The sequence below is a fragment of the Otolemur garnettii genome, unplaced genomic scaffold (genome assembly GCF_000181295.1).
Source record: "Otolemur garnettii isolate 467f Iridium unplaced genomic scaffold, OtoGar3 scaffold00088, whole genome shotgun sequence".
Taxonomy (NCBI): Eukaryota; Metazoa; Chordata; class Mammalia; order Primates; family Galagidae; genus Otolemur; species Otolemur garnettii.
Genome location: NW_003852483.1, coordinates 5,164,042 through 5,186,123, shown reverse-complemented (window position 1 = coordinate 5,186,123; position 22,082 = coordinate 5,164,042). Strand labels below are relative to the sequence as shown.

The 22,082-nt window shown below is 44.2% G+C and overlaps 1 protein-coding gene across 1 annotated transcript in view; it reads left to right on the top strand.

Moving 5' to 3' along the window:
- Positions 1 to 3,272: 3,272 nt before the first annotated feature.
- Positions 3,273 to 22,082, top strand: part of PHF2 (PHD finger protein 2) — a gene marked incomplete at its 5' end in the record, with an annotated part of 49,781 nt that continues 30,971 nt past the window's right edge. Inside the window, 2 exons of the mRNA XM_023516257.1 lie at positions 3,273 to 3,363; positions 9,722 to 9,836. Of these exons, the coding sequence (XP_023372025.1) occupies positions 3,273 to 3,363; positions 9,722 to 9,836 (206 nt within the window). The remainder of the gene's footprint in view (positions 3,364 to 9,721; positions 9,837 to 22,082) is intronic.

The window sequence follows — 22,082 nt, the reverse complement described above, 5'->3', positions numbered from 1 at the left end:
GTTACTACCTCCCAGCTGTACCTAGGGCAGGAGAGACACCGGTCTAAATTATGCCACTGGCTTCAGCCAGCCTTGGGGAACTGTTCCTTTTCATGACCCTCCAAATAAGAAACTCAGTCACCCACCAACACCCCACTCAGGTGTCAACATCTTTCTAGAAGCCTTCCTGCTTCCCCCATGCAGAACGTGTTAGACAGTCTTGTCTCATAAACCACCAGCACCATCTGCTTTCTTGAGAATTTTTATATCAGTATTCATAAAAGATATTGGTCAGTAATTTTCTTATGGTCTCAGGGTAATGCTGGCCTCTTCACAGAATGAGTTAGGAAATGTTCCCTCTTCAATTTTCTGGAAGAGTTTGAGAGGACTGGTATTATTCTTTAAATGTTGAATAGAATTCGCTAGCAGTGGTTCTGAAGTTTTTTAGATAGAGGAGTTTTTGATCATTGATTTAATCTCTTGTTACAAATCTATTCAAATTTACTATTTCTTTTTTTGAGTCAGTTTTGGTCACCTGTGTGCTTCTAGTAATTTGTCTTTTTAATTTAGGTTATCTAATTTGTTGGCCTATAATTGTGCATAGTGTTCTCGTAAACCTTTTTTATTTCCTTAGGGTTGGCAGTAATGTCTTTACTTTCATTTTTGATTTGAATAATTTGAGTCTTCTCTTTTTTTCTTAGTCTAGCTAAAGCTTGTCAAAGAACCAGCATTTGATTTGGTTGATCCTCTGATGTTTCTGGGTTTCTTTCATATATGTTACTCCACCCCCACCCCATAGTAGTAGTTGAGGGAAAAGTGCCCTTCTGAGGTACAGACCCAGAAGAGACATGGATGTCTGAGGAAGTGAGTTTCTGAACCCCTATACCCTGGGGCTCTGTCTTGAGGATGACCTGGCAGCTCCTGCTGAGTGAGTGACTCAGAGGCCCTGGCTAGGGAATATGGTCCCTGTCCTTAGAATGTGCAGGAGAGGAGTGGTAAGCTCAGTGGCTGATGTGAGGATGGATTTAAAGCCAGATGTGAGGCTGGCCCAAAGTTTGCAACACAATATGCTGCTTTTTTTCTTTCTTTCTTTCTTTTTTTTTTTGAGACAGAGCCTTAAGCTTTCACCCTAGGTAGAGTGCTGTGGCATCACAACTCACAACAACCTCCAATTCCTGGGCTCAGGAGATTCTCCTGCCTCTGCCTCCCAAGTAGCTGGGACTACAGGCGCCTGCCACAACGCTTGGCTATTTTTTGGTTGCAGCCATCATTGTTCTTTGATGGGGCCGGGCTGGATTCAAACCTGCCAGCTCAGGTGTATGTGGCTGTCGCCTTAGCCACTTGAGCCACAGATGCTGAGCCATGACATGCTGCTTTCAAAATACTTCAAGTTTAGGCAATTTAAAAAGGAATTTGTCACCATCTCCCACCCTAACATAACTGAGTCAGCTCCTAGCATTTTGGTCTAATATCCAGTCTCCGTTAACCTGTGTCAACACTGATCATAAGCAGCTGGTAACTTACCTGTCTCTGCATAGTCTTATTATTCTTTACTTTCAGTCACTGCAGGTGATTCTGTTAGGGAGATGGACAGTAGATAATGTAGTTGATCCTATAAGGAGACATTGAAGCATTTCCAGTGTTTTTCTGACACAAAGAATGCTGGACAAATATGCTGGTAAAATAAGTGCTTTCTTCTTCTGGATGATTTTCTTAGGGCCCATTTGTCAGGGGTGAGCGCACTGTCCAGAAGTTCACAGGTGACAGGACTCCTGACTGGCTTTGGCAGCACATCCTGCCTGCAGAAGCACATCCCTTCCCTGGTTCCCAGACTTCCCCCGCTTTTGCATTTTATTTTATTTTATTGTTTTAGAGACAGAGTCTCACTTTGTTATCCTGGGTAGAGTGCCATGGTATCAACAGCTCACAGCAACCTCCAGATCCTGGGCGTAGGCTATTCTCTTGCCTCAGCCTCCTGAGAAGCTGGGACTACAGGCACCTGCCACAATGCCTGGCTATTTTTTTGTTGCAGTTTGGCTGGGGCCAGGTTTGAACCTGCCACCCTTGGTATATGGAGCCGGTGCCCTACTCACTGAGCCATAGGCACTGCCCACCTTTGCATTTTACTGTGTAAAAAAATGCTACTAATTTTTAATAAGTATAAAATCAATGCCAGCTCCCTGGAGTCCAAAAATAAAAAAAAAAATTAACAAAAAGAAGACCTCTTGTGCTGCATATGACTTACTTGACTTCTTAATGGATTTGTAATATTTAGCCCTGAGTGTGAGCAGGCTGCTCTGAGCACATCTGTAGCTTGCTGGCTTGAACCCTCTTACCTTGACATTGTAGAGCTGCCCCAGGGGAAAATGTCTATTTTTAAATTTACTGGTTAGGTTTTATACACTTATTTGCTCACCAGAAGAAAAGGAAGTATTTTCCAACTTATTGGCTGTGTTTTTCCCTGTGGGGGTTAACTGCGCCTGTGCCCTGCCCTTATCCACAGTGTTCTCATTTACTCTGAGCACCTCTTTATATATTGATGGCCACTCCTCTGTTGCCTTTAACCAAAAAAAGTAGAAGGCATCAGAATAGAATAAAACATTTCCATTTTTCTGTGTTTGCTTCTGTAGAGTTTGCTGATATCCTGTGTTCTGTCTTTTGATACTCTCTGGGGTCATTCCTTAAATGGTTTGAGGCCTAGGGCTAGGCCAGTGTCTGCATAGTGGGCTAGTCTCTCCTGCTAAGTATCTGAGCACATTTGCAGCGCCCTGGAGGAACTCCGGGGTGGGATAGAAGAGGGAGAATGGTCCTAGAGTCCTGGACATATCCCCAGGCCAGGTCCTGGCCTCTTTTTGGCTCCTCTGAATATGAGCTGGACAGGTGACCATGGCATGGCCTGCATGAAGGGACTGCCCTGGTATTGTCTGCTTCCTCTCCTAGCCTACCCTGTGGAAGCAGTGGCAGCCTCCTGGCTCCAAGACACCCTCCCCCATCTTCCCTTGGCCCCAGGGGACAGGGTGGTGGTGGCCTTCACTCAGGCAGACCTGCCAGTGGGCCTTTCAGTGGGCACTTGCAGTGAGTTGTATTCAGATGCTGTATACAGCCACTGCAGATGCCCTTCCAGGAGGACATCTCTGTGGCTTTTTCCCTCTACTCTCCCTCCCCATGGACCACTGTCCCTGGCTCCATCTGGCCAGGTCCCCCATTGGTGAGCAGGAACCCACCTTAGCGGTTGGCATGGAAGGCACTTGAGGGGCTATTCAGCACATGGGTAATGGTCTGTTTCATCCTTTTTCAGCTGTGTTGGGGTGGAAGAGGAGGAGGCACCAGACATTGACATATACCACTGCCCGAACTGTGAGAAAACCCATGGGAAGTCCACCTGTAAGTACTGTGGCCCACGCCACCCCTCACTGGTTAGAGCAGTGCCCACCCCACCTGGACTGCATGGAGTGCAGGACCTCTGTTGAGTGTGGGTGTCTGCTGGGGGTGAAATTCCCTGGGTAGCGCTAGATGGCAGTGTCACAACCTGGAGAGTCCTGCTTGTGGGGGCCCTGCCAGCCTAGCTTACTGTCTCTCGTAGCCTCACTGAGCCTGCTGTGGCCCTTCCTCATTGGCTCCTGCCCACAGAGGCAGCTGTGCAAAGACCCCATGGGCCTTCTGAGGCATGGGCAGAGGTCACATACTTGGTACCTGCAATGACCAGGCCTGCTAAGTTGGGCAACAGAGACTTGGGTAAGTGGTGTTGTAGGAGCCATCCTGGGGCCCCAGCTCAGCCCTGCCCAACTGCCACTGTCACACAGGGGTGGGCCCAGTGACATTTTTCTGGGCATGTGCATTGTTAGTGAGCTTTGTCCTCTCCTCCTTCTCTAGCACCCCTTGTCCTGCCCATCTCCTTCTCCTGGATAATCTTAGGGGAACTTTGCCTTTTCCATACTGCCTGCTGTTCATGTCCCAAGGGATGAAGGCTTTATTTCCCCTCTCTTTTCCTTTGGTCCCTGTCAGGTATAGCAGGTCCTTAGGGGGCTCCCATGGTGCAGGCATGGCACATGCTGTGCAGGTTCATCCAGGTGGGGTGGAGGTAATGTGATTCTTGAGCTCGAAGGCTGAGTCCAGGTTGCAAGAGGGGAGCAGTGCCATAGTCTATAGGACCTTGGGAAGGGTGTGGCCTAGGCACAGTACAGATGGTATGGATGCAGGTGTGTGTGTGTTAATGTGGCCTCTAGTTTCTGCCTGAGTTAGGGGTCTTGGGTGCTCATGAAGCTTCAGGCTGGACTTGGGCCTTGGATATGTCAGCTGATCACAGCACTGCTATCATGAGCCCCAGGCTAGCTGAGCCCCCTCCAAGTCCTTAGCTGTAAGCTGAGAGTCCAGACTCTTATAGCTCACATATGATGAGTCCTATGATTCCAAGGGAGGTAGAGGAGGACACAGGCATAGCTGGAAGCCCCCTGGCACCCCTGTTCTGTGGATCAAGTGTTGAGGGTACTTTGGGGCTTGGCCTGGTACCTCCTGACGCTGGGTGCTAGAGTGAGGCAGGGACACTCTGGGGACCTTGTAGCCTTTCTTGGTGTCTCTGAGCACTGTGTGCCTGGCCTGTACCTGTCCATTACTGAGCAACATTGGGAGCTCTGTGGTTTCAGCTCTTCATTCCTGCTCCCCAGTACATCCTCAACACCTGGCAAAATGCTGCCAGATACGTGAGTGGGTAAAGACAAGTAGGCCAGTGGCACTTCTTGAACTTCCCAGTCTGATGGTCTGCCTCAAGGAGGTTCTAGGATTCATAAATTGCCTTCACACCCCCGCCCCACATTTATGTCACATTTATGCTCAGAGTGTGTCTGTCTTAACCCATCGCTGGTAACTGCTTCAAAGCAGATAAAAGGTAGGAAGGGTCATCCCTCTTGGGTTAACCAGGTGATTCTGGCAGCTTATTGAGCCCATCTAGAAAACTCAGGGTCTAGTTGACTTTACAACAGGAATAAGACAAACACAGCCCAATGGCCAAGCTTCTGGTAGGATCTGGGGTTGCATTATCAAGCCTAAGGGGGCAAATGTCCGGGGCAGAGCAGGGTTGGAGCCAGAATACCTCAGCAGGTACTCCCCGAGAGGGAGGGCTCCCCAAGGGGCCCCTGTGGAGAGTTTAGGAGGATGGTACTGCTCTTTGTGGTTGTATAGCAGGTATTTATGTGTGTTACTTGAGAAGAGGGTTCCAGATTGTTAGAGAAGACAAAGTTGAAAGCCCCGGGCCAGGGGCCTCTTACTGTGGCAGTCAGCACATGTTCTGAGGGGTCCTCACTTGGGGTTGGGGCTGGCTATCTTATCAGTTAGGGCAAGGATAGGGCAATGATAGGGTGCGAGGACTAGACAGGTTATGCATGCTGTGCATGTTGGTGATGCACAACGTTGATTTCTCCAGCATCCTCAGGTTTTCCCAGAAATATCCTATAACCAATGATGGCAACCTGCCCTCTGCAGGAAGCATGTGTGTTTATGGAGAGTTCAGACAGGTATGGGTGGTCCTCACCTGCTCTTTATAGAAGCCAAGAACCCAAATGTGGGGTCCCCTTCCCATATTTTGAAGCTATCTTCAGGCAGTGATGTTATAGACCAGCAGACAATGCTAGGATTGCAGCTGGTGGAAACCCAGCCCCCCACTGGCTGTGCATATGTGTGTGTGTGCTTGCATGTGTATGTGCACATGTGAGTGTCTTAGTCCATTTGAGCTGATATAACAAAATACCACAGACTGGGGGCTTAAATAGTAGAATGTCTCACTGTCACCCTGGGTAGAGTGTGGGGCATCATAGCTTACAGCAACCTCAAACTGTCAGGCTTGAACCTATCCTCTTGCCTTAGCCTCCTCAGCCTACCTGGGACTACAGGTACCCACCACAATGCCTGGCTAGTTTTTCTATTTTTTTAGTAGAGACAGGGTCTCACTCTTGCTCAGGTTGGTCTTGAACTCCTGAGCTCAGGCGGTCCACCTGCCTCTCTCTCCCAGAGTGCTTTGATTATAGGTATGAACCACCATGCCTGATGCCTGGCTAGTAATAGAAAATTTATTTCTCATAGTTCTGGAGGTGCCAGCAGGTTCAATGTCTGGTGAGGAGCCCTCCTCATAGAGGACACCTTCTCACGTGGTGGAAGGGGCAGGGCACCACTCTGGGGTCTTCTTTATAAAGTGTACAAATCTCATTCATAGGGCTCCATCCCCATGACCTTATCACCTCCCAATAACCCCATCTCCTGATACCATCACCATGGGGTTCAGATTTCAACATAAATTTTGGTGAGGCATGTGCATGTGCGTATACTGAATGTGCTACATAAATTCCGTGGGTCCTTACTGAGGAGCGTGTGCTCCACAAGGACAGAGGTACACAGCTCTAGCCTTTTTGCTAATGTGCATACTCAGATTTGAAATGAACCTATGCTGCGGCCAGAGCCTGTTTGTGACGCTCAGTTGGTCTTTGTATCCTTCCACACCAAGGCACCTTGACGACAGAGAACCCCTCCATGTCCCTAGAGAAATTCCAAGCTGGTGAACCCTGAGCCCTCTGGAAACCCTTTCTTACCCCTGCTGCCCTGGCCTGGGGGGTGGAGTTCACAGCAGGACAGGGATGGGGACAGGAGCATTGCAGGGGTTCCCAGAGTGAGCTGTGTCTACTGCCCAGTCCTCACACTTTGCTTTGACAGTACAGATTGTAGAGTCCCGCCCCGTGCTGTCCCAATTTGTCCCTTGAGTTGCTCTTGGCCACAGGCCCTACAGGTTTACCTGACTGATGCAGATTTGGTATAGGGCCCAGGGATCCCGGACAGGAAATTGGCACAGCATCTCTATCTGACAGAAAGGCATAGGAGGAGCAGTATAATGGTTAGCAGCAGCCCTGAATCACACCTATGTGCTGCGCTGAGCAGGCTGATAAGTCACTTATCTTACTGGACTTACTCTCCTCATCCCTAGGACAGGCTATGAGTATCCTGTCCTGCAGGTTTAGGTGACACTATTCAGCAGCTATCTGTATGGGTGCACCATCATGGGAACAGAGTTATCATAGTTTCCCCATGTGGTCTCCCAAGTCAGGGCACTCTAGGTGCCTTCTGCTGGAGACCTCAGCACAGCCCCTCATCTCTGCATCAGTTAAGTGGGGACCCTGCCCCATGGGGGTTCAGGTGAGGGGGTACAGTCCAGGGGACCCTGGCCACATCTAATATACTCAGAAGCTGCCATTAATAAAATAGTGGTCATATGGTTGAGTGATGGGGAGGATACCCCCACTCTGCCAGCCTTAAGGGGCGCTCTTGAGTTGCCCTTTGAAGTGCCTACCTTCTCCTGGCACCATTTCTGTGGTGCTGTCTCCTCTATCTCAGTCTCCTCAGCTAGTACCGGGACTTCTCCTAGCTGAAGTGTCGTGGCTGCCACATGACAAGCAGGACTGCTTCTGGCTTTTGCCTGAGCCACCTCCATCAGGGCCTCCATCACAGCCCTTCCTTAGATCCCTGCTCATTCTTGGTGCTCTTCACAGGTGGCGACCCCGAGCATAGGCAGGGAGACCTCGCTTGGTGCGGGAAGCCCAGATCTGGAACCTTCCTCTCTGGGGCCCTCTTGGCTCCCCTTGAAGTGCACATGACTGCCTGTTTCCTTGGGGCTGTTCAGCCAGGGAAAGCACTTTGTAAACTTTAAAGCACCCACAGCACCCATAAGATCACTTCCTCAAGCAACAGTAAGTCTAGTGGCAAGATGAGGGTGTTCACAGAGCCACTGAGGCCAGGAGAGCCTGGGCCATCAGGGTGTCTCCCTCCACACACACCCCCACCAGCTGAGTATCTCAGCACTACCTCCCACTCCAAGGCCTGCCTCTGCCCTCTGCTCAGCTGAGCTTTTTAAGAAGCAGGGGCTCCCAGGCATTTGTCACTTGGGTGACACCCACCCCAGTGCCCGCAGCCTCATGTGCAGCTGAGCTACTCAGTGAGTGCTCCTAAGCTGCACCAGGAGAGTAAGTCAGAGATACCTGTGGCTTCAGCATTGTCTGGCTCAGGCTGGCACCAAGAGGACAGGGGTGTGGGTTGAACTGAGCCCACTCCTGTTGACAGTCTTGAAGGCAGGTGTTTCTACTTTCCCCTCTAGGGTGCCTGAAGCTGAGTGGCCAGTGTAACAATGATAGGGGACCCTCATCTGCTCATTGGCGCTCCCTTGTGCCCACTGTATGCTGGCCTAGCCCTGGGCATGCAAGAAGGCATGCAAGGATGAACCTAGGGATCTGATGTGAGCACCAAGCCTGGGAACAAGCATCTGCTGTACCAGGTTGCTCTGCTGTGTAGAGGGGCCCAGCAGAGCTGTGGAACATGCACTGTGCATGGCCACTTTATACCCACAATCACCCCATAAGGCTGGTGTAAACATCTTTCTGTTAGGGATATGGTACAGTGATAACAAGTTACTTGCCTTAGGTCACACAGGATGGTTGGGCAAGAGACTTGAACCCTTTTGATTGCTCATCTGTGCCTGGTGCTGCCATCAGTAGTTTTGTCTTCCATTCCTGAATCTGCAGGCTCTTGCCAATTTTCCCTAATGTCCACTCTAATCATGGACAGGGTGATCAAACACAATGAGAGAGTTCTTTGCAAACCAAAGGCCCCAGCCCCACCCAGCCCTTCCCTTTTCTGGGCTGTACTGGTAGCAGGTCCTGTTCAGGGGCAGTCATTATCACTGAGTGGTCATTAGCTTCCTTTGTCCCCATAGCTACCAAGACTCAGGAAGAAGGGGACATAAGTCCTTCTGGGTCCACTTCCCCTGCACCCCTAACTTTGTCCTCATCTGTGAAGGATGGGCACTGTTTAGGCCTTACCTGCCTCTTGAATCCAATCTCCTTGTTGCCTAGGGGTCATAGCCAAGCAGCTCCAAGATAGGGCATCTTTGTACTCTGGTGGCCAATCTCACCTGAGTCACTCTGTGTCTGCCCTAGATAAGTAGGAGGCTGGAAGTCAGGGACGTAAGAGGGTGGAGAGGAAATTGCTTCCTTTCCTTTAGTGGCTTTAAGTCTAGTAGGCATGGATATGTGTACACAGGACTTGGAGATCTAGCAGGTGTATGTGTGTACGTGTGCTCGTGCACACATCATTGCATGTACAAACATGCACATATAAAAAGTCCCAAATATGTGTGCCTGGTATCCTAGGAGGAGGTGTGCCCTGGGGCAGGACAGAAAGGCTATTAAGAGAATGTCCAGGATTGCGGGGCGGGGGGGGGGACCACCTAGAGAAGAGAGGATGTGCACTGACGAGGTAGGAAGGTGGGAGAAGAGGACCAAGATAGTGGTATCCAGGCTGCCCCTACCCTTGGCTGTGACTGTCAGGGCAGTGAAGGTCCCAGCAGGGAGGGTTTAGGGCCTAACTGTAAAGGCCAGGCAGGAAGTGTCATCTTGCCATGGATGGTGAGGCTGAACCTTAGCTAGGAACCTTTTCAGGAGGTGCCTCTGTGGTGGCGTCAGCAAACTTGGGACTTGAATGTGGAGGGATCCCAGGACACCCTAGCTTCTGGGGCACAGAGCAGTAGACAGCAGTGTCATCTATCAGAAGGTGTGGGGTGAGTGGGTACCCGAGACTGGGGAGAGGGTGGACTCCTCACTATGTATGTGGAGGGAAGCTGAGTGGGCTGGGGTCTTCAGGAGAGGTGTGGTGTGGTGCTGTGCTGAGGCTGTGCTCGGTACCGGGCCCCACCTCCTGTCTCCCTCCACAGTGAAGAAGAAGCGGACCTGGCACAAACACAGCCCAGGGCAGGCACCTGAAGTCAAGCCCGTGCAGAATGGCAGCCAGCTCTTCATCAAGGAGCTGCGGAGTCGGACCTTTCCCAGGTGGGGCCCCAGGGGCTGCCCTTCCCCTCCTTAGGCATTGCCCTCCTGCCATGCTCTACCAACTGCAGCCAGGGGACTCATACTCGGCCCATCTATCCTTCCATCTGTCCTGTCCATCATCAGGGGCTCCTAATGTTGAGAGAATGGGGAGCAGGGAACCTGTCTCATGGAGGCAATGTGGCCTCCACCTGCAACCCCAGTGCTCTTGGCAGATGGGCTGACCTCTCCTCCCCTTTGTCAGCACCTCCTCAGGGTGAGAGGACAAGCATTGGTAACTGTTGGCCTCTGGGCAGAAAGGACCTCTCCTTAATCTGAGTGTGCCGGACACTTGCCAGATAGTCTCCTGAACCTTTGGCTCATGAGCTTCTCTCTGTTCCACAAGCAATGGCAGCTGTCCTTATAGCTCCCTCTTTGTGACTTCCACCACCCCACCTTTGTTCTGCATAAAGGTAGGGGACAGAATTTGGTTCTCACAGAGTGGCTCCTGATAAGAAAAGGAAGCAGAGGCGAGTTGGAAACAGCTTGTGTTTGTTTGACAGTCTATTTCTCTTGTACTTATAAAGGATAATTTCACCGGTCACAGAATTCTAAGTTGGTGGATTTTTTCTTTTGATGCTTTGAATATTTTGTCCCATTTCATTCTTGCTGGTGAAATTTCTGATGAGAAATCCAGAGGAACTCTTATCTTGGCTCCTTTATGGGTAAAGTGCTATCCTCCTTTGGTTTCTTCCCCACCCTTTATTGAGATACAGTACATATACCCATTTTGCCCACTTAATATGTGCACCATCAGTCAATTTTAGAACATTGTTATCACCCCCAAAAGAAATCCCATAACCTTTGTCTATCACCCCCATCTTCCCCTCACCCTTCCCCATAGTCCTCAGCAACTATATTAATGTACTTTTTTGTCTTTATAGATTGGCTTATCTTGGAAATTTCATATAAATGGAATTATATAGTCTGTGACTTGTTTATTTCATTTAATAGAAGGTTTTCAAGATTCATTCATGTTGTAGCATGTATAAGTACCTCATTTCTTTCTTATGGCCAAGTAGCATTCCATTGTGTAGATAGTCCACATAGATATTCTGTTTACTCATTCGTGAGATGATGGATATTTGTTTTATTTCCACTTTTTGGCTCCTATGAATAATTTTGCTATAAACATTTGTGTACAAGTTTTTGTGTGGACATATGTTTTTATTGTTTTAAGGGGTAGAATTACTGGGTCATATGGTAACTTCATGTTTGATTGAGAAACTGCCAGGCTGTTTTCCAAAGCAGTTGTACCATTTTGCATTCCTGCCAGCAATGTGTGAGGAGGGTTCTAGTTTCTTCACATTCTCCCTAGCACTTGTTATTAATTCACTTTTTTATTCTGACCATTCTAGTGGGTGTGAAGTGGTATCTCATTGTATTTGATTTACATTTCTCTAATGACTGAAGATGTTGAGCGTCTTTTCATGTGCTTATATGTCTTTGTATATTTTCCTTGAAGAAATAACTATTCAGATCCTGTGCTTGTTTTGAACATTTTTGGTCCTTGTATTATTAAATTTCAAAGTTCTCTATGTAGTACATTATAGATATAAATCTGTTATCCAATATGTGATTAGCAAATGCTCTTTTTACTTTCTAAATAGTGTCCTTTGAAGCAGAATTTTTTTAAATTTTGAAATCCAGTTTATCTATTTCTTTTTGTAGTTTTTGTTTTTATTGTTATATCAAAGAATCCTTGTCAAGTTCAAAGTCATAAAGAATTTATCTCTTTGTTTTCTTGAGAGTTTTATATTTTTAGTATATGTAATTTGTTCTTTGATACATTTTGAGCTAATTTTTATATATGATATGAGGTAAGGATCTAACTTCATTTTCTTTTGCATGCAGCTATCCATTTGTCTCAGTACCATTTGTTGAAAAAACTGTCGTTTTGCTGTTAAATAAAACCATTTGGCCATAGATAAATGTGTTTGTTTCCAGATATCCAATTTTATTCCTCTGATCTACATCTATCCTTATGCCAGTACCACACAATCTTGATTACTCTAGCTTAGTAATAAGTTTTGAAATCACAAAGTATCAGAAAGTCCTCCAACTCTTTCTTTTTCAAGTTTGTTTTGGTCATTCTGGTCCCTTGCATTGTCCATATGAATTTTAAGAACAGCTTGTCAATTTCTATAAAGATATCAGTTGGAATTCTGAAAGGGATTGCTTTCAATTTGTAGATCACTTTGGGAGTGATCTTAATGTTCAATCTTATGATCTATGGACATAGATGCTTTTGCATTTTCAAATTTCTTTCAACAATGACTTATAGTTTTCAGAGTTTAAATTTTGCACTTCCTTTTTATTCCTAAGTATTTTATTCTTTTTTGTGCTCTTATAAATGGAATCTATTTCTTAATTTTATTTTCAGAACATTTATTGTTAGTGTATAGATGTATAATTGATTTTTATATATTGCTCTTATATCCTGTAACCTTGCTGAACTATTTAATAGTTTATTAATTCTAATAGTTTTTTTAAATTGGTTCCTTGGGATTTTCATCTCATTTGTAGATAGATATAAATGTAGCTTTACTTTTTCTTTTCCAGTTTGGGAAAGAAAAATTGTTTGTACTTCTTTTTCTTGCTTAATTGCTATGGCAAGAACCTCTGGTATAACCCTTCTTTAGGTTTTCCAAAGAATTCCTTATTAAATAGAGTCTGTGTCTTTCAGCTCTCTTAAGTTATAATCAGCTGTTAATATATTAATGTATGGTGATAAGGTTTTGGGGAGAAGAAAAAGTTTATAAATACATGATTAAATCTCAATTTTATAGTTTGCCTTAGTCTCTGGACTGTGACTTTCAGAGCCTTTCTCATCCTTTTATTTTCCCTCTTCTTACTCAAGATGGGAAGGCTAGGGGGACTGGAATTGGTTATTTGCCTTTCCCTCTGTCAGAGAAAGGTCTGATAAAGTAGTTTCCTCTGGATGGCAGATTTTTGTTATGGAGAACACTCTGGATATATATATATATATATATATATATATATATTTCCTGATGGAGCTGAGAATTCACCTCTGAGCTGTTCAGTGGATCTGGCTCAAAACTATTCACCCAGCAGAATAGTTAGGCTGAGGCAAAAGAGAGCAAGAAACTGGAGGCGTAGAAAATGAGGCAGCTGGAAATCCAATATAGCAACTGAAAAGTGTAATTTTTATTTAAAGGAAAGCAGAGATAAGCATAGGATTTTCTTTTTCTTTTTCTTTTTTTTTTATTGAATAGTAACTGTGTACATTAATGCACTTCTGGGGTACAGTGTGGGGTTTTCACAAACAATCTGAAACACTTCCATCAAACTGGTTAACATAGCCTTCACGTAATTTTCTTAGTTATTGTGTTAAAACATTCCTATTCTACTCATAGAAAGATTAGCATAGGATTTTCAATGAGAGTGGAAAAATGTCCCCCCTGAGACCCCACACAAAGTCATACACCAATCTGAGTACTTTCATCCCAATTCCTCCTATGTTCATCTTTAAGAATTCCCACTTGAAAGGCAGGGTGTGGTGGCTCACACCTGGGAGGCTGAAGCAGGTGGATTGCCTGAGCTCACAAGTTCAAGATGAGCTTGAGCCAGAGTGACACCCATGTCTAAAAATAGCTGAGTGTTGTGGCAGACGGCTGTAGTCCCAGCTACTTGGGAGGCTGAGGCAAGAGTATTGTTTGAGCCCAAGAGTTTGAAGTTGCTGTGAGCCATGACACTGTGAGGGTGACACAGTGAGATTCTATCTCAAAAAAAAAAAAAAAAAAAGAATTCCCACTGGTTCCCCTCAGGCCTTCAGGTATGTAGTCCTGGTTTCATTGGTTGTGGATTAACTCAGTTGTCACGTAAATCCAATTTTCTTTACTCTGTATCAATTACTCTTAACTGCTGTTTTACTAGAATGGTATGGCAAAATCTGTTCTCATGATGTTTGTAGCAAGTATGGCATGCATTGTTTTGTGCTGAGGATCCTTATCTTTGTTTTATGAGAAGATGAGTCACTGGCTAAAGGTCAGGTGTCACAGGCTAGAAGTTGTATTTTGCAGCAACAGCATGTGCTTGGTAAACTAGGTCACACCAACTCCAAATTCCTCATTTCACTTCAGGGTCTTTTTTAATTTGTCTAGAAGGTCACAATTCTCTCCCACCTCCCAGTAGCGCCTTTAACATACTTCCATCCCTAATCAGTTTCTTTTTCCTTTCCTCTGGCTGAATCAGGAGGGGTTCTTGACCTTAAGAACCTGGTAGAGCTCCAGCAGGTAAAAGCCATAAAGGTGTAGGTGTTGTCTAAGACCCTCTGAGTTTTAAACTCTTAACCTGGTCTACACTTAACTTCTAACAATTTGACAAATGTTATCGCTTAAGTGTTCTTATAAATACTGCCTCCAGCAACTTCTGCTTCAGAATTTTTCTGTATTTTTCCTTTCCCCTGAGATTTTTGGGGGTAGTTGTTTGCTCTATGACCTCCCACTCTCTGATGAATCTCAGAAAATTTGTTGATAATTCAGTATGTTCAGCTTTCCTCTTATTGTAAGGATGGGAGTGATGACTTGTAAGCTCTTTACAGTCCAGTTCTACATTATCTTAGCCGCTTTGCATTAATGAGATGCTTTCTTTTTTTTTTGATTTATTGTTGGGGATTCATCGAGGGTACAAGAAACCAGGTTTCAATGATTACATTTGTTAGGTTAGGTCCCTCTTACAATCATGTCTTGCCCCCAAAAGGTGTGGCACACATCAAGACTCCACCCCCCTTCCTCTGTCAATCTCTCTGCTAATCCCTTCCCCACTCCTCCCTCCTTCTTCCTCTCTCTGCTCACCCCCTCCCCTTATCATTAATTGTCCTCATATCAAAATTGAGTACATAGGATTCATGCTTCTCCTTTCTTGTGATGCTTTACTAAGAATAATGTGTTCCACTTCCATCCATGTTAATACAAAGGCTGTAAAGTCTCCATTTTTTTAATGGCTGAATATACATATTCATGATATATGTATATGTATATGTATACCATGAATTCCACAGCTTGTTAATCCATTCCTGGGTTGGTGGGCATTTAGGATATTTCCACATTTTGGCGATTGTAAATTGAGCTGCAATAAACAGTCTAGTGCAAGTGTCCTTATGATAAAAGGATTTTTTTCCTTCTGGATAGATGCCCAGTAATGGGATTGCAGGATCAAATGGGAGGTCTAGCTTGAGTTCTTTGAGGGTTCTCCATACTTCTTTCCAAAAAGGTTGTATTAGTTTGCAGTCCCACCAGCAGTGTAAAAGTGTTCCTTTGTTTCCACATTCATGCTAGCATCTGCAGTTTTGAGATTTTGTGATGTGGGCCATTCTCGCTGGGGTTAGATGATATCTCAGGGTGGTTTTGATTTGCATTTCTCTAATAATTAGTGATGATGAGCGTTTTTTCATGTTTGTTTGCCATTCGTCTGTCTTCTTTAGAGAAGGTTCTATTCATATCTCTTCCCCATTGATTTATAGGATTCTTGGCTTTTTTCGTGTAGATTAATTTGAGTTCTCTATAGATCCTAGTTATCAAGCTTTTGTCTGATTCAAAATATGCAAATATCCTTTCCCATTGTGTAGGTTGTCTATTTGCTTTGGTTGTTGTCTCCTTAGCTGTACAGAAGCTTTTCAAGTTTAAGTCCCATTTGTTTATTTTTGTTGTTGTTCCAATTGCCATGGCAGTCTTCTTCATGAAGTCTTTCCCCAGGCCAATATCTTCCAGTGTTTTTCTTATACTTTCTTTGAGGATTTTTATTGTTTCATTCCTTAAATTTAAGTCCTTTATCCATCTTGAATCAATTTTTGTGAGTGGGGAAAGGTGTGGGTCCAGTTTCAGTCTTTTACATGTGGATATCCAGTTCTCTCAGCACCATTTATTGAATAGAGAATCTCTCCCCCAAGGAATGCTCTTGTTTGGTTTATCAAAGATTAGGTGGTTGTAAGATGTTAGTTTCATTTCCTGGTTTTGTATTCGATTCCAAGTGTCTATGTCTCTACTTTGTGGCAGTACCATGCTGTCTTGACCACTAGGGCAGCCTAAAATCTAGAATGGTGATACCCCTAGCTTTGTTTTTATTACTAAGAATTGCCTTAACTATACAGGGTTTTTTTTGGTTCCATACAAAGCACAGAATCATTTTTTCCAAATCTTGAAAGTATGATGTTGGTATTTTAATAGGGATGGCATTGAATAGGTAGATTGCTTTGGGAAGTATAGACATTTTAACAATGTTGATTCTTCCCAGCCATGAGCATGGTATGTTCTTCCATTTGTTAATATCCTCTGCTATTTCCTTTCTTAGGGTTTCATAATTTTCTTTATAGAGGCCCTTCACCTCCTTTGTTAGGCATATTCCCTAGGTATTTCACTTTCTTTGAAGCTATGGTAAAGAAAGTTGTGTCCTTAATTAGTCTCTCATCTTGGCTGTTATTGGCATATACAAAGGCAGTTGACTTGTGTACATTGATTTTTATATCCTGAGACATTATTGAATTTTTTGATGACTTCGAAGAGTCTTGTGTTTGAGTCTTTGGGGTTCTCTAAGTATAAGATCATATTGTCAGCAAAAGGGGAGAGTTTGACCTGCTCTGCTCCTATTTGGATGCTCTTTATTTCCTTGTCTTACCTGATTGTATTGGCTAAAACTTCCAGCACTGTGTTGAATAGTAATGGTGACAGAGGACAACCTTGTCTGGTTCCAGTTCTAAGAGAAAAAGTTTTCAGTTTTACTCCATTCAGTAAGATATTAGTTATGGGTTTGTCATAGATGGCTTTGATCAGTTTCAGAAATGTGCCATGTATGCCTATACTCTTTAGTGTTCTAATTAGAAAAGGATGCTGGATTTTATCAAATGCTTTTTCTGCATCTATTGAGAGGATCAAATAGTCTTTGGTTTTACTTTTGTTGATAAGGTGAATAACATTTATAGACTTTTATATATTAAACCAACATTGCATCCCTGAGATGAAACCTACTTGATCATGATGTATGATTTTTTTGATGATAAGCTATAAACTATTGGCTAAGATTTTGTTGAGAATTTTTGTATCTATATTCATGAGTGAAATTGGTCTGAAATTCTCCTTTTTAGTTGGGTCTTTTCCTGGTTTTGGTATCAGGGTAATGTTTGCTTCATAGAACATGTGGGGAAGATTCCTTCCTCCTCAATATTTTGGAATAATTTCTGGAGTATGGAAGTAAGCTCTTCCTTGAAGGTTTGATAGAATTCTGGTGTGAAGCCACCTGGACCAGGGCATTTTTTGGTTGGAAGATTTTTTTATTGTTTCTTTGATCTCAGTGCTTGAAATTGGTCTGTTCAGGTGCTCTATTTCTTCCTGGCTACGTCTAGGGAGAGGGTGTGATTCCAAATATTGATCCATTTTCTTCACATTGTCAAATTTTAGGGCATAGAGTTTCTGGTAGTATTCAGAGATGATCTCTTGTATCTCTGTGGCATCAGTTGTTATTTCTCCTTTATCATTTCTGATTGAGGTTGCTAGAGATTTTACTTTTTTATTTCTAGTTAGTCTGGCCAAAGGTTTATTTATTTTATTTATTTTTTCAAGAAAACAACTTGTTTCATTAATTTTCTGAATGATTCTTTTGTTTTCAATTTTGTTGATCTCTGATTTAAATTTGGATATTTCTTTTCTTCTGCTGGGTTAATGAGGTGCCTTCTATTGTTGAGTTACATTGACAAAAAGTCACACAATCTGTAAAGTAGAAAGGAGACCTTATTCTTAAAAGGGGGTACCACAACCTGTACGTGGGAAATGGAGCCTTTGGTTAAAACTTAAATGTCAGTGCTTTAAAAGTGAGAGAAAGTAGTAAAAACATAGAAGTTTACATTAAACAGGATGGCTGAGGATACACATTTAACAAGCTATAGGAGGAGTCATGACTATTTATGAAAGGAACAACACAGCATGCACACTTGAGCTTCATGCTACTCCATGGGCTCCAAGTTCAATAGAAGTATTAGCCATGATCTGTGGGTAATGTTGGGGGGCGGGCCCTCTGTTGCCAAAAGGTGAAGGAGAGAACATGAAAACCCTATCTGGACAGCCTCCATAAACTGATTAGAACCCCCTCCATGGTCAGTAGTCTCTTATTAAGAAGAAATGTTGGTCATTTTTTGTGCTGAAACAGCAAAAAGGGAGGAGCAACATTGGATGATTGGTTGAACTTAGCAGAGGAGCAGATCTTTCCAAAGTGTTGGTTCTGTTTAATCTTTGGGAAAGAAAGCCTGATGGCAGTTAATGAGGGAGAGGATATGACAGAATGTGTCTGAACTCCCATCCCTCCATGGCCAGGAACTCAGTTTTAAGGTTTCCCTGGGGTCTAATCTTGGCCAAGAGGAGATCCATTCAGTCATTTGGGGGACTTAGGATTTTATTCTTTCTCAGTTGTGAGAATTCTTCACATATCTAGATACTTGTCATTTACTAGGTATTCTCTGCCATTTTGTGGGTTGTCTTTTTCTTTCTTGAGAATGTCAATTTGAAGCACAAAAGTTGTAGTTTTGATGAAGTCCAGTTTATATGTTTGCTTCTTTTGTTGCTTGTACTTTTGTTGTCACAGCTAAGAAATCATGGCTTGGTTCAAGATCGTGAAGATTTATGCCTTTGTTTTGTTCCATGAGTTTTATAGTTTTAGCTTTTATGTTTAGGTGTTTGACTCATTTTGACTTAATAATTTTGTGTATTGTGTGAGGCAAGAGTCCAGGTATATTGTTTTGTGTGTGGATGTTCAGTTTTCCTAGCAACATTTACTGAAATGACCGTCCTTTCTGCTTTTGAGTTATCTTGACACTCTTGTTGAAAGAGGTTGGCTGTAGATGTAACTTATATCTGGGCACTTAATTTTATTCCATTGCTCTGTGTTGTCTCTTACCCCAGTACCACACTGTTATAGCTTTGTAGTGAATTTCAAAGGTGGGAAATGTCCTCCAACTTTATTCATTTTAAAGACCATTTTGGTTGTTTGATACCTTGAATTTCCCATTCAACATTCCAAGTTCACAATTTGTCAGTTTCTTTAAAGAAGTCAGCTAGGATATTGATAGAGAATATGTGGAATCTGAAGATCAATTTCCTATTGTTTCTAGAATCCCACTTTTTCCTTCTAGATTTGATTTTCTTCTTAGTGAATTATATCATTACTCATCTTAATGAATTAGAATGCTAGTTCTTTTAGCAAAGGCCTATGAAAAATATATTCTCTTGTCTGACAGTGTTTTCATTTCATCCTTATGTTTGAATGATTCTAATATTCTGAAATGGATCTAAAGTTCTAAATGAAAATTATTTCTCTTTAACTCTTTGAAGGATTATTATCTTTTGATATCTCTTGTTGCTGATGTAAGTCTAGTTGCTGTTTTTTGTTTTGTTTTGTTTCTGGTGAATAATCTTTTCTTTTTCGTTTGAAAATATTTAAGATCATGTGTCTTTGATGCACCATGAATGTACTGTAATGCCTCTATGCACACATTTGTTTTTGTCTATCCTGCTCAAAACTCAGTAAGCCTCTTTGTTTTAATGAGTCATATCTCAGTTCTGAAAAATATTGTTTTCTGTTTTAATAGCCTACCTCTACATTATCTGTATCATTTTTCAAATCTTTCTTCAAATTTACTATTTTTTTAGCCAGCTACCATGTAGTACACCTATTGAGTTTTAAAAATTTCATTGAATATATTTTTCATTTGTAAAATTTATATAGTTCCTTTTCAATGTTGCCTAATCCTTTTTTATTTTTTTATTTTTTTGAGACAGCACCTCAAGCTGTCCCCCTGGGTAGAGTGCCATGGCATAGCTCACAACAACCTCCAACTCCTGGGCTCAAGCGAGTCTCCTGCCTCCTCCTCCCAAGTTGGTGGGACCACGGGCGCCTGCCACAACGCCTGCTTTTTTTTTTTTTTTTTTTTTTTTTTGGTTGCAGCCATCATTGTTGTTTGACTGCCCGGGCTGGATTCAAATCCGCCACCTTAAGTGTATGTGGCTGGTGCCTTAGCCCCTTGAGCCACAGGCGCCTAGCTAGTCCTTTTTTATACTTCCCTATTCTTTGCCTAATCTTCTTGTCGTCCTTTTGAATGTTTTATATATTTATCTTAAAATCTCTTTTTCAGTTGCTCTATTATCCTCAGTTCCTACGCTCTGCTGTTTTGGCTGGTGTCTGCTTCCCTCCTTCTGTGAGACATGATTCCTCAGAAGGGTCCTTTCCTTTCCTTTCCCTGCCCTGCCCTGCCCTGGTAGAGCCACAGACCATGTCACTGCCCCGCTCAGACTGCCCCCAGCATCTGGATCCCTGCCACCCCTCACACTTGACACTTCTCTCCCCTTTCCTTTCCTTTCCTTTCCTTTCCCTTTCCCTTTCTTTTTTTTGAAACATTCTCACTCAGTTGCCCTGGGTTGAGTGCTGTGGCATCATACCTCACAGCAACCTTAAATTCTTGGGCTCAAGCGATCCCCTTGCCTCAGCCTCTCAAGTAGCTGGAAATATAGGCACTCACCATAGTGCCCAGCTAGTTTTTCTGTTTTTAGTAGAGATGGGGTCTCACGCTTGCTCAGGCTGGTCTTGAACTCCTGAGCTGAAACAATCCACCCACCTCAGCCTCAGAAGAATGCTAGGATTCCAGGCATGAGCCACTATACCCAGCCTAGAAGGGTCATTTTCTGTGATGGCCGGTATGTCCTTGGCTGCTGAGGTGTCCCTCCAAGAAAGTTTTGTGTTTGCCTTTTACTAGGGTCATGTCGGTTTCACAAAATTAGTTCCAGATCCTATTTGAGTTTATTGTAAATTTGGAACTCTCACCAATGAGATAAGAGCTTAGAATTTGGATTTATCAAGTGTGATTTTCTACTTATGACCCTGGTAGATGGGAGCCTTCCCATTGCTTCCAAAACTTTCTTTGCACTATCTCGATGTGCCCTAGCTTTTCACAGAGTTGCCTGCAAATGTCCTTTCTTCTTCACCTTCAGTCCCTCCTGGTTTATGCTTTATACTATTTCCATGTGATCGAAGCCAGAAGATACTCTTTAGTTCTGATCTTAACTCTTTAGTCTGACCTCTTGGCAAATTGGGACACTAGAGCCCTCTCCGTCCTAGAAGTCCTTCTCTTTCTTTTTTATTTCTTTCTTTTTTTTTTCTTTGGTAGAGATAGAGTTTCACTTTTTCGCCCTCGGTAGAGTGCAGTGGAGTCACAGCTCACAGCAATATCCAACTCCTGGGCCTAAGGCGATTCTTCTGCCTCAGCCTCCCAAATAGCTGGGACTACAGGCGCCCGCCACAACACCCGGCTATTTTTTGCTGCAGTTTGGCTGGGGCTGAGTTTAAACCCGCCACCCTCGGTATATGGGGCCGGTGCCCTACTCACTGAGCCACAGGCGCCTCCCCCCTTCCCTTTCTTAGAGATGAGTTTCCTCAGCTTCTTGTCTGCTGATGGCCCTCTCTGACGGCTTTTGGGGGTTGCACTGCCTCTTTCTTCTGCTGGGAGCTCCTGACCTATCTCTCAGCTGGCATGTCTTCTGGAGAATCTGGCATATATCTCAGACCAAATATGCCCCCAGCTCTATTCTTGATCTCTTAGCTCATTCCCAACCCCCTTCCCTGGGGCCCTCATGGCTCACACCAGTGCCAGGCCATCCATCTTTGCCTGCCTCTGTTCCCGCAGCCCCCTTGGAGCTGTTGACAGACTTTCTGGTCTCCTGAATCCCCTCTCCTCCTCACTGTGCCCAATCCAAGGCCCCACGCCCTGAGCTCCCTCCTGATGCTTGGCCTGTTCTGCTGCAGGCCATTATTTCCCAGCACTGGCAGAGCCATAGACCATGTCACTGCTGTGTTCAGACTACCCCCAGCGTCTGGATCCCTGCCACCCTTCATACTTGATACTTCTCTCCCCTTGGAGGTGTGCTTCCTCTTCCTCCCCCTCTTTGGCTCACCAGGCCTTGGCTTCAGCTCTTCCTTCTGTTGCCTGATGTCTTCCCCAGTGCTACTCAAAGCTGTACCCATCCCACAGAAGCCTGTCCTGGCATCTGGGCAGAGGCTATTACTGCAGGGCCCAACAGGGTCCAGGTACAAAGACAGTGCAGCACACAGTGGAGAATAGGGGGCTCCACAGCTGCCCAATTTACGGTATTAGCCCCTCCTGCCCCTCCTGTGGGCCACTCAACATCCCTATAAAAGGTAGCTTGGTGGGGC